This window comes from Dendrobates tinctorius, unplaced genomic scaffold, assembly GCF_039654945.1.
Source record: "Dendrobates tinctorius isolate UK_male_01 unplaced genomic scaffold, ASM3965494v1 ptg000126l, whole genome shotgun sequence".
NCBI classification, from domain to species: Eukaryota; Metazoa; Chordata; class Amphibia; order Anura; family Dendrobatidae; genus Dendrobates; species Dendrobates tinctorius.
Window position 1 is genome coordinate 29,103,340 of NW_027361794.1, and position 12,965 is coordinate 29,116,304.

General features: G+C 47.5%; 1 protein-coding gene across 1 annotated transcript in view; it reads left to right on the plus strand.

The window, feature by feature from the left end:
* The window catches only part of LOC141047216 (uncharacterized), a 127,972-nt gene that overhangs the window by 27,348 nt on the left and 87,659 nt on the right, over nucleotides 1-12,965 (plus strand). The window contains exons 2-5 of the mRNA XM_073542167.1: nucleotides 11,294-11,473; nucleotides 11,557-11,680; nucleotides 11,764-11,861; nucleotides 12,060-12,150. Coding sequence (XP_073398268.1) covers nucleotides 11,294-11,473; nucleotides 11,557-11,680; nucleotides 11,764-11,861; nucleotides 12,060-12,150 — 493 coding nt within the window. The remainder of the gene's footprint in view (nucleotides 1-11,293; nucleotides 11,474-11,556; nucleotides 11,681-11,763; nucleotides 11,862-12,059; nucleotides 12,151-12,965) is intronic.

The following is a 12,965-nucleotide window of genomic DNA, read 5'->3' on the forward strand; positions in this document are numbered from 1 at the left end:
ACCAGGGTGAGCACTCAGCTTGGATTCATGGAACTCCTGCAAGAGTTTCAGTCGAAGTTGATCTGGGACAAACAACTTCCCATCCGACTTGGCCGCCGGGGCCCGCGACTGGGCCCCCTGAATCTCCCGTTCCAATTCAGATGAGGCCTCTGCTATCACAACCCCAGGGTGAAGAATGGAGGACGGTGGCTCAGGGGGTGACACCGGCTGAAAACTGCGCGATAAGGCATCAGCCTTGACATTCTTAGACCCTGGACGAAATGTAATCGTAAACTGAAAACGGGAAAAAAAAAGTGACCAACGGGCCTGTCTGGGCGTTAGTCTTTTAACGGACTCAATGTATGACAAATTTTTGTGATCCGTGATCACCGTAACCGGGTGACTGGCCCCCTCCAAAAAGTGCCTCCATTCTTCAAACGCCAATTTGACCGCAAGAAGCTCTCTATTGCCTACGTCGTAATTTCTTTCCGCAGCAGAGAACTTCTTCGAAAAGAAAACACATGGCCTGAGGTTGGTTAGAGTGGCAGGCCCTTGGGACAGCACCGCCCTCACCCCCACCTCAGAGGCGTCCACTTACACGACGAATGGTTTGGACGGATCTGGCTGTACTAACACAGGAGCAGACATAAAGCTTCTTTTCAGGGTCTTAAAGGCCTCTTTTGCGAGTGAGGACCAGTTTCTCACATCCGCACCTTTACAAGTAAGATCTGTGAGTGGTTTGACCACCTGTGGAAACCCCCGAATAAATTTGCGGTAATAATTGGCGAACCCCAAGAAGCGCTGAAGACCCTTAAGGTCTCGGGGTTGCACCCAATCCGCAATGGCCTGCACCTTCTTGGGGTCCATGCGAAAACCCTCACAGGACACAATCCCAAAAAAGACAATTCTTGAACAAAAAACACATTTCTCCAATTTGGCATACAGATGATTTTCCCTCAGTCTTTGGAGAACGGTTCGTACATGATTCAGATGAGATTGACTGTCATGTGAGTATATCAGAATACCGTCTAAGTAAATGACAACAAAACGACCAATGAGATCCGAGAATACCACGTTGATGAAATTCTGAAATATGTCTCGGGCATTGGTAAGACCAAACGGCATGACTAAATTTTCAAACAGTCCCTCGGTCGTGAGGAACACGGTTTTCCATTCATCCCCCTCCCGGACCCTTATCAAATTATATGCCCCCCGAAGATCCAGTTTGGAGAACCATTTTGCCCCTGAAAGTTGGTTACACAGTGCCTTTGATCATCTAACCATCCCCTGGTGTGCTGGCCCCAGCTGCCAAATTATACCCAACCAGCTCCCACAATCCCTCTCTCCTGACCCTGTAGTGTGGCCTATATATGTAGTAGTTGCTAAGGGGAAGCACGCAGTGTGGGGTACAGCACGCAAGCATCCCATAAGCAAAGCATCACAGAAGATAAGCATCCAGCAAAATGGCAGTTATACATGGCAGTTAGTCAGGGCAGGAGTCAGGTAACCCACACTTTGCCTTCCCCTTTAACCATGTGCTTTATTTTTATCCTCCTGTGTTCCCTTGCCATCCACATTCATCACCCTATCCCCCCTCCATCACGACTCATACACATCAGCCCCTCTATACTTCCTTCTCCCATGTACAGCTCCCACACATTCCTCACCTTCCTGAGAAACCTCAGCCCATCTTGCCCAAACACATCGCAGAAAAAAACTACTTACAATTCCAACAACTATTGGCTCTTTATCTTCCTTCTCCTACTGATTTCAGGGGACATCTCCCCCAACCCTGGTCCACCATCCCCCAACCTCAACCCTTACCCTACCTCATATCGAAACCACAATAATCTGATTAACATTACTTGCACTCCCTCATCTCAATCTTTTAATTGTGCCCTCTGGAATCCACGGTCTGCTTGTAACAAGCTTCCTTTCCTACACAACTACTTTCTGAACAACTCTCTTAATCTGTTGGCCCTCACTGAAACCTGGATTCAGGATTCTGACACTGTCTCTCCTGCTGCCATTTCCTACGGTGGCTTACAATTCTCTCACTCCCCGAGACCCACAAACAGACCTGGTGGTGGAGTTGGCATACTCCTGTCCCCACAATGCACTTTCCAGGTCATTCCCCCAGTCCCATCACTCTTATTCCCTTCTTTTGAGGTCCACACCATCAGACTCTTCCGTCCCCTCTCCCTCAGGGTAGCGGTCATATACCGGCCCCCAGGCTCACCCACCCACTTCCTTGACCACTTTTCAGCCTGGCTGCCACACTTCATGTCCTCAGAACTACCAACCCTCATCCTGGGAGACTTCAACATCCCCATTAACAGCCCTAATTCCACATCTGCATCCCAGCTTCTATCACTAACCACCTCTCTAGGCCTCTCACAGCTTTCAACCTCTGAGACACATAAGGACGGTAACACCCTTGATCTGGTCTTCTGCCGGCTCTGTTCAATCTCCCACCTAAACAACTCACCGCTTCCACTCTCTGACCACAATATTCTCTCCTTCACGCTCACAAATCCTCGCCCACCCCAGCTCATTCCTACCTACCACACAGTCAGAAATCTACAAGCTATTAACCCTCAGACACTTTCAGATTCCCTACACTCATCTCTGTCCCCAATCTCCTCTCTTTCCTGTCCTAATCTGGCTGTTCATCACTACAATGACATTCTTAGAAGCACCCTTGACCAAGTAGCTCCCCTCACCCTCAGAACCTCCAAACACAGAGTAAAACAGCCCTGGCTCACATCGCAAACTCAACTTCTCCAGCGATGCTCCAGGAGTGCTGAACGCCTATGGAGAAAAACCCGCACACCAGAAGACTTCATCCACTTCAAATTTATGTTAAGAACCTATAACGCTGCCCTTCACCTTGCCAAACAGACCTACTTCACCACCCTGATCTCCTCACTAACCAACAACCCCAAGAAACTTTTTGACACTTTTCACTCCCTCCTCAGGCCAAAAGCACAAGCCCCTATCACAGACATTTGTGCTGATGACCTGGCCTCCCACTTTACAGAAAAAATAGATAATATCCGTCAAGAAATCTGCTCCCAACCACCAAGTGCTGTGACTCCCATCCCTTCCTGCATCTCCCCTGGCTCACTCTCCACATTTGATCCCATCACAGAAGAAGTCTCCAGACTCCTCTCTTCTTCTCGTCCGACTACATGCACTACCGACCCCATTCCCTCACATCTCCTCCAGTCTCTCTCTCCAGTCGTCACAACCCACCTAACGACAATCTTTAATCTCTCCCTCTCCTCGGGCATTTTCCCATCCTCCTTCAAACACGCCATCGTTACTCCATTACTAAAGAAACCTGCTCTCGACCCATCCTGCACAAACAACTACAGACCAGTCTCCAATCTCCCCTTCATCTCTAAACTTTTGGAACGCCTAGTTTACTCCCGCCTTACCCGTTACCTCTCCATTCACTCCCTTCTAGACCCTTCACAGTCTGGCTTCCGCCCCCTACATTCGACTGAAACTGCACTCATCAAAGTGACCAATGACCTTCTGACAGCAAAACGTAACGGTGACCACTCTCTGCTCATTCTTCTTGACCTATCTGCAGCTTTCGATACTGTTGACCACCATCTCCTACTCTCTAGGCTCCAGTCACTAGGCATTAAGGACACTGCACTCTCCTGGTTCTCTTCCTATCTCTCTGACCGCTCCTTCAGTGTTTTGTTCTCTGGCTCCACATCATCTCCTCTTCCTCTTGCTGTCGGGGTACCTCAGGGCTCAGTCCTTGGCCTTCTTTTCTCTCTCTACACGGCCCCAATTGGACAGACCATCAGCAGATTTGGCTTTCAGTACCATCTTTATGCTGATGACACACAACTATACACGTCTTCCCCCGACCTTACCCCCGCTGTACTACAGAACGCCAGTGGCTGTCTGTCCGCAGTCTCCAATATCATGTCCGCTCTCTATCTGAAACTCAACCTCTCCAAAACTGAACTTCTTCTGCTCCCGCCGTCTACTACCCTCCCTAAATCTGACATTTCCCTCTCCGTGGGTGGTACCACAATAACACCCCGGCAGCAGGCGCGCTGTCTGGGTGTTATGTTTGACACCAATCTCTCCTTCACATCCCATATACAATCCCTTGCCCGCTCTTGCCGCTTACACCTAAAGAACATCTCTTGAATCCGCCCTTTTCTCACTATGGAAACAACAAAAACCCTCACTGTTGCATTGATCCACTCTCGCCTGGATTACTGCAACGCTCTATTAATTGGCCTCCCCGTCACTCGACTATCCCCTCTCCAGTCCATACTTAATGCAGCGGCCAGGATCGTCCATCTGGGTAATCGGTACTCGGACGCATCCGCTCTTCGCCAGTCCTTACATTGGCTGCCCATTCATTATAGGATCCAATTCAAAGTACTTGTTCTCACCCACAAAGCTCTCCACAGTGTGGCACCCCCTTACATCTCTTCTCTCATTTCTGTCTATCGGCCTAGCCGATCGCTGCGCTCTGCAAACGACTTTCGACTAACCTCTGCACTAATCCGTACCTCCCACTCCCGACTCCAAGACTTCTCCCGTGCTGCTCCTATCCTCTGGAATGCTCTACCCCAAGAAATCAGGACTATCCACAATTTGCATAGTTTTAGGCGCTCCCTCAAAACACACCTGTTCAGAGCGGCCTATCACATTCACTAATCAAAGTCATTCTCTGTGTAAGTGTGCGTGTGTAGCCCATTCACTATCTCCATCCATCCTTCACTCCCGCAAGATGGCTGGACCTTCATTGTAAATACACCATTGTAAATACACACCTGTACTCTGTATCTCCCTCACCTCATTGTAGATTGTAAGCTCTCACGAGTAGGGTCGTCTTATTTCGTCTTATTTTGCTTTAATTATTGTATTGTTAGCGTTGTTACTTATGACTTGTGTTTTGAACTGTTAAACTGTAAAGCGCTGCGGAATATGTTGGCGCTATATAAATAAAGATTATTATTATTATTATACAAATCGGGAATCAACGGAAGGGGGTACGTATTTCGTACAGTAATCTTGTTCAGCTCACGAAAATCGAGGCAGGGACGTAAACCACCATCTTTTTTCTTAACAAAAAAAAACCCTGCCGCCACAGGTGAGACTGAGGGACGTGTGTGTCCTTTGCGAAGACTCTCAGCAATGTAATCTTTCATGGCCAAGCGATCAGGGCCATATAAATTAAACAGACAGGCTTTAGGCAATTTAGCCCCCGGGACTAACTCGATAGCGCAGTCAAAGGGTCTATGTGGCAGCAACGTCTCGGCCTCGCTTTCAGAGAACACATCTTCGAATTCTTTCAGGTACTCCGGAATACCTTCCAGCTCGACAGATGACACAGATACAGATTTAACAGGTTCAACCAATAGTGCAGACTTATCACATAACATCGAATCATTAAACCCCCACTGAACAATCTCCCCCGTTTTCCAGTTAATGACTGGGTTATGGCGTTGTAACCAGGGCATGCCCAACACCAATCCTGCTGGTAGATTGTCCAGAACCAAACAACTTAATTTTTCCACATGGGTAGCGCCCACTTTGAGTGAAAACAAGTCAGACATAAAGAGAATTCCCTCTTTAGTGAGGGGGGAGGAGTCAATGGCCACCACTTTGATTGGAACCTTAAGTCTAACTGTCCCTATCTTACAGCGTGTGACCAATTGGGAGTCAATGAGATTGATGGATGATCCGCAGTCCACGAAAGCTGTAGAGGGAAAACAACAATCGTCCACTAACAGTTCCACATGAAGCAACACCTTAGAAAATGAGGAAAAGGGTACCTGAGGGTCTGAGTAGTCTCCCCGCTGACTACCCAGACCTAGTCGTTTCCCATCGACCGGGTTGAGGATGGACAATCAGGACACTCCCTTTTCCAATGTCCCGTTTTACCACAGTAGAAGCATAACTGCTTTTCTCTCCGGCGTTGTCTCTCTTTTTCCTTCAGGGAGAGAGCCCCTATGTCCATGGTTACAGAAACAGTCTCTTTTCCACTAGGGAACAATGGAGTCTCCACCTGCATCACCCCCCTGGCCCACTGCCTGCGGTCCATTCGGACGGCCTGGGTCATGGCGTCCTCGAGTGAGTTAGGTGGGGGATGTAATGCCAAGGCATCCTGTAACCGCTCGGGCAAGCCTCTGCGAAAGAGTCCTCGGAGTGCGTCGTCGTCCCAAGAGATCGCTGCGGCCAGCGGCGGAATTCAGTACAAAAACACTCAGCCGAGTGTTTCCCCTGACAGACACTCATCACCATGTCCTCTGCCAATCGCACTCGGTCTGGCTCATCATATATGTGCCCGAGGGCCTCAAAAAACGCATTCACAGACACTCTCTCAGGGGCAGTGAGAGGAAGGGAAAAAGCCCAAGCTTGTGGGGACCCTCTTAACAGAGACATAATGACCCCTACCTTCTGACTTTCGTCCCCAGAGGAACGTGGCCTCAAACTAAAGAAGAGTTTGCACCCCTCCATGAAGACCCTGAACTCCTTGTTGTTCCCAGAAAAAAAATCAGGCAGTTTAACAGGTGGTTCTGGGGACACCAAAACAACATCACTCACCCCAGCCCCAGAGACCCAGCAGCTAAAGCCCCCCTGTCTCAGAAACCTGCTGCTGAGAATGAGCCAGAGCTTGCTGCTCCAGAGATAGACCCTGAAACATCTGACTCAGACTTTTCATTTGCTCAGCAAGAGATTGTATGGGATCCATATTTCTCAGCAGAGAAAGAAAAAAAACCAAAAAAATTAATGGTCAGTTATAATGTCAGCAACACCGCACTGTACTTGCTCACTGAGGCAGTGCGCGTGTCCTGAGTGTCAGGATCCTGTCAGCGCCAGCGTGCAGCCTCCGCTGAGCAGGGACTCACCCACACTGTACGGGTACCGGGGTCAGGTACAGCCAGAAAGTACCGATGCACAGGACCTGTGGATGCTGAAGTTTAGCAAGCAGACACGGGACCTACGGTCATGTGACTGCAAGGGGGCGGGGCTTAGCATCCTGCTTAGTGAGATGGAAAGACACTATACAGAATTACTCAGAGTCAGGCAAAACGGAGGTCATACACAGAGATAGCAGTAACGTACCAAGGATGAGACAGAGCGGATAGTCAGGGCCAAGCAGCAGTCAAAACCAAACAGACATAGAAGGTACCAAGCAGAATCCAAATCGATATCCAGAGAACAGACCAAGTCATACACAGAGAATCAAGCAACCAGAACACAGCAAAAACACACTCAGGGGTCACCACACTATGCCAAGGGCAAGAGTATAACTGACGGGGATGGGAGCGTCCTGAGGCTATAAGAAGCCTCCCCAGAACCAGGGAGAGGCCACAATCATAGCCCCAGGTGTGCAGGTAAGCCTGCACTGGGATCACAACCTTTAACCCCAGAAATGCCAGTCATCAGCACTGGTTCCAGACATTAACCCCACGTGTGCGAGTCAAACCCGCACTGAGATCATGACACTTAGCATGTTTAGATTTTTTCCTCCTCGGTGACCCATTCATAACACTTTTACTTCTGGCTCACACACATTGCTGCTGGGGCCTCCGAGCCTTAGTTAGGAACAGAGCATTTACAGCTGCTACTTCCTCTGGTTTCTGCTGCAGGACCGTGAGTGTCCCTACAAACTCGGAGACCGGAATACGGACCATGCGCTCCAGCTAGGAGTGAGCCTTAACTCTGCTCATCCTCCAGCTCCCCTTCTCACGTCCACACACTTCCCCTTCCCTTCACAGACTGCCCTAACTTCCCTCCTCCCGACCACAGAGAGCAGCTCCTCAGCAGTCAGGTTCAGAGCTCTGTGGAGTTTAGGCCACACCCATAGCAGTCACGTGCTTCAGGTCCTGCTGGTCTGAAGCACGCATCTTCACTGCTGCTGCCCGCTCCAGAGATATCTTAGAGCACAGTTTGTTTTACTCAGGACACGCGCACTGGCTCAGTGAGCAAGTGCAGTGCAGTGTTCCTGAAAATTATATTCTATGGGGGGCTACATTATATTCTATGGGGGGCTGTATTAGATTTTATGAGGGAGGATTTGATGGTGCTACATTATATTCTATGGGGAGGTGGGCTGTATTCTATTCTATTCGGGGCTACATTATATTCTATGGGGGGCTGTATTATATGTATTATATTCTATGATTGGTGGTTACATCATACTCTATGAGGGGGGCTGCATTATATTCTATGGGGGTTACGTTATACTCTGTGGGGTGGCTGCATTATACTCTATGGGGTGGCTGCATTATACTATATGTGGGCTGCATTATACTGTATCGAGGACTATGGGGGAATACATTATGCTATATGAAGAACTATGGGGTGCATTATACTATGGGAAGTGAATTGAAATGCATGGATGACTATGGTGTCATCCATTGGGCAGCACGGTGTCTCAGTGGATAGCACTGCAGCCTTGCAGCGCTGAAGTCCTGGGTTTGAATCCCACCAAGGACAACATCTGCAAGAAGTTTGTATGTTCTCCTCGTGTTTGCGTGGGTTTCCTCTGGGTTCTCCGTTTTCCTCCCACATTCCAAAGACATACTGATAGGAAATTTAGATTGTGAGCCCCATTGGGGACAGTGATGATGATGTGTGCAAACTGTAAAGCGCTGTGGAATATGTTAGCGCTATATAAAAATAAAGATTATTATTATAGTGGTGCGTTATACTATATGGAGCACTATGAGGAGTGTATTATTATTTATTATTATTATAGCGCCATTTATTCCATGTGAGGAGGGGTATACATAATATATACAAAAGAGAAAACTGAGCAGAGCTCCAAAAAAGCGACTATAAGTCCAGAGTAAAGTCAAAAAAGTTTTTATTTTAATTAAGACACATCCAGATACAAATGGGGGGGAGTGGGCGATAAAGTGCGAAACCGCACACCGCATGGATAAAAAAGGATTGCTGTACAACCAGAACCTATGCAGTAACAAAGCATACATAAAGTTACTAAATTATCACAGCGTGCATATAGTGCATGGTAATGTATGGCAATTAGGAATAGACCGCCAAACAGTATATATGTAGATATATATCTCTTTATACCAGCTCCATCCATCAAGTAAACAGCTAGATACACAGATCATTATCAGGTAGCAGGTGACCATTCACCATGGTTAGACAGATATATGATGCCTAAGAAGCATAGTAATAAGAGAGGAAGCATAAATTACCTAATGAAATGGCGGGCAGAGGCTCCAGCAGTCAGCAATCCACCCAGCAGTGGATTGAGCCTCTGCCCGCCATTATATATGTCATCCCCTGAGGAAGAAGTGGTATACACTTTGAAACGCGTTGGGAAATAAAACAGTTAATCTTTTCTCATAACCTGAGTTCGTGAATTTGTAAAGCAGCGCACTGAAGTCCATGAATTTATTCCATAAAAATCTGCAGTTTTCTCTTTAGGTAGTTTGCGATTGTCCTTATCGTCCATTTATTTTCTGTCTGCTATTGAATTATTATGCTGATTTCTTGATATTTAAAATGCAGACACTTGTCAAAGGTGTTTTTATTTATTTTTATTTTTATTTATAATACATACAAGTACAGTAATCTTATACAATACAAGTCATGACTGGTCCAGGATGAGAGAGGACCCTGCCCGCGAGGGCTCACAATCTACAAGGGGATGGGTGAGGATACAGTGAGGGTAGAGCTGGTCGTGCAGCGGTTTGGTCGATCGGTGGTTACTGCAGGTTATAGGCTTGTCAGAAGTTGTAGGTCTTTAGGTTCTTTTTGAAGGTTTCCATGGTAGGCGAGAGTCTGAAATGTTGTGGTAGAGAGTTCTAGAGTAGGGGGAATGCGCGGGAGAAATCTTGTATGCGATTGTGGGAAGAGGAGATAAGAGGGGAGTACAGAAGGAGATCTTGTGAGAATCGGAAGTTTCGTGCAGGAAAGTACCGGGAGACGAGGTCACAGATGTATGGAGGACTCAGGTTGTGGATGACACTGGGGTAAAGCAGGGGGTTAGTTGAAAGACATACCAAGTGAATATTAGAAGCAGAGGTAAGAAGTCTGTATGGAAAGCTGGGTGACGTACCTGTAGGGAGAATAGATAGACATGATGGTTAGAGTGCGATGGTGGCAGATGGCAGTATTATGGTGTATTATACTATTGGGAAGACTATAGGGAGTGTATTATACTATATAGAGGACTATGGGGCACATTATATTATATGGAGGACTATGGGGTGTGCATTTTACATTATGGAGGACTGTGGTGCACATTATAAAGTATGGCAGACTATGGGGTGTATTATACTAAACAAGCAAAATGCTGCATATTCATCAAGTGATTGGATTGTTTATGCTGGAAGAAAAATCATTGTTCTCGGCAGCACATCGCCGGTGTAAACTGTAGATGTGCTGCTGATAACATGATCCTGTCTGGGGACAGATTCATCTAATAGTCATTGTTCCGTTCCCATCATTATTCCTCAGCCGGTGGAAAGAGGCCGGGAAACAAGTGTGGAACGATTTCAATATTGTCGATCACGCTTGTTTAGCGTCCTGAACTCAGCGCATGTAACTACAACCGAAATGCTCCTGTGTGATGTGCAATATGTCAGCATTTGGGCCCCATATTAAACTTTGCCTAAAACCGACCCTGTGTGTGAGGTCTATTTCCCTCCAGAGAAATCACACGTTACATTCCACACATAACACTGTGTAGAGAAGGCGGCGCGGGGTAATTGTGCCAGTAGTGAGGGGCGAATAATGGCGGGAATGTCACTGACTGAGGAGAAGGCTCCATGGAGGTCTGCACTCCGGAGATCATGTGACCCCTGACTCCTCCCCTCCTGTGACCTCATCACAGGTCCTGTGCACAGAGCAGCCATATATGTGGAGTGCGGCTCTGCAGGTGGAGGTATGTGGAGATTCCCCCCCATTACTGAGCACATTAATACTAGAAATACTATATATTGCACAGGGGATATCGCAGCCGATTCCCACAAGAAGAAGCCTGGAAACATTGTCTCATCTTCTCATTCAGGTCTCTACAATATCGGATCCTCTCAGTGAAGATCTTCTACAGAAGAGAATTTTCCTGATTTACCCATCAAGGATGGATATGGACAGAGACAAGATGGCGGAGAGGATGTTACACCTCACCCTAGAGATCCTCTTCCGTCTCACTGGAGAGGTGAGAGATTCTGATGACGTCACATTACATCATTCTTATCTATGGGAATAACAGATGGACAGAACTGGAGAGGTGAGGACTCTGGGAATGTCTGTAGTGAGATTTATTAATGTGTCTCTCCATAACCAGGATTACACAGTGGTGAAGAAGACCTCTAGTGATCGCTGTCAGGACCCTGTGTCTGAGCGATGGGGAAGACCCCTGATCCCAATCACGGGGCCTCCACCTCACCCCCTGATCCATGAGGACATCAATGACCAGAAGATCCTAGACCTCATCTACAAGATTATTGAGCTGCTGACTGGAGAGGTGACACTGCTGGGAATGCTGGGACATTATACAGTAACACTATGAAGGGATCGGGGGGATGACGATATCATTGTATGTGTCAGGTTCCTATAAGGTGTCAGGATGTCGCTGTCTATTTCTCCATGGAGGAGTGGGAGTATTTAGTAGGACACAGAGATCTGTACAAGAACGTCATAATGGAGGTTCCCCAGCCCCTCACATCTCCAGGTAATAGACAGGACTAAATACACACGGCCTATAATTATCTGTATGTAGAGAATGAATTCAGTCCCTGTATGTGTTTCCTCCAGATCTATCGAGTAAGAGGACAACACCAGAGAGATGTCCCCGTCCTCTTCTTCCACAGGACTGTAACCAAGAAGATCCCAGTGCTCCTCAGGATCATCAGGTAGATGGAGAGAAGGTGTCAGGAGATCTCCCCTATGATGTGTAGAAGGCTGTGAAGGTCTTGTGCTCAGTCTTGTTTTATCCACCAGTATTATATATTTTATACTTGTGTAATGAGAACGGTGGAGATGGCAGGATTAGAGCTGATCATAGATGGGACTTCTCCATCTGTCTGTGACTATTACAATATTTGTTTCAGGGTGAAGATCTGACCCATATTAATACTACAGAAACATATGTGAGGGGTGATGAGCGGTGTAAAGAGGAGATTCCCACATATGACTACCCAGGTGAGTAGTAACCACTGAATGCAGAGAAGTCACAGATTCCTCTCAGTCACCAGCTGTGGCTGCTTTATCGGTGGTGTAGTCTGGACATATCACAATCGTGTGATCACCATTTTGCCTCTAGACCACAGCATTCTCCTCCACCCAAAACTGTTCTAATGACTTACTGTTAGGAGTGGCAGAAGGCACTAAAAAAAAAAAAATTAAAGTGCCTTCGCCACTCAGGGTCCACCATGCGGTGGATGACAGAACCGCTGCTGAGAGAGGCAGAGCACTAAAGCGGTAATATGCACAGGGTTCTAACTCACCCAGGTGCAAAAAGGCAAGCTCTGTTAAATGACACAGAGCTGCAGGGAAAAATAATACCAAAAGTATCGCTGAGCCTGTTAACAGCACATGATCTCAGCGGCACACGTGCGGTAGCCGGAAACCGGAGTAGTTAAATACAGTCACTACAACCGAGCGGACTTACCATGTACACGTGTGCTTGGCGTTGCAACTGCGCACGCCTGGACAGGCTGCAACCGCAAATATCGCAAGCGCGATGCAGGACGCTAAGCTGCTGGAAAGATGGAGCTTGTGCGCGTTGGCGCAGGTGCTGACAGAATACCACTCACTCACACAGACGTAATAACCGAGGGAAGGGGTTTCATAATTAGTCAGTCACCAATCCAAGCATCCGTCACCAAACACACAGCTGCAGTATAAAAATACTAGCGCATGGCATAACGGCCATGCGCACTTTTTATAGCGTACGGGACCTGCCGGAAATCTCCAGAGCTCTGAGCTAAGCCAATGAAATCAGGAGCAGGACCTGA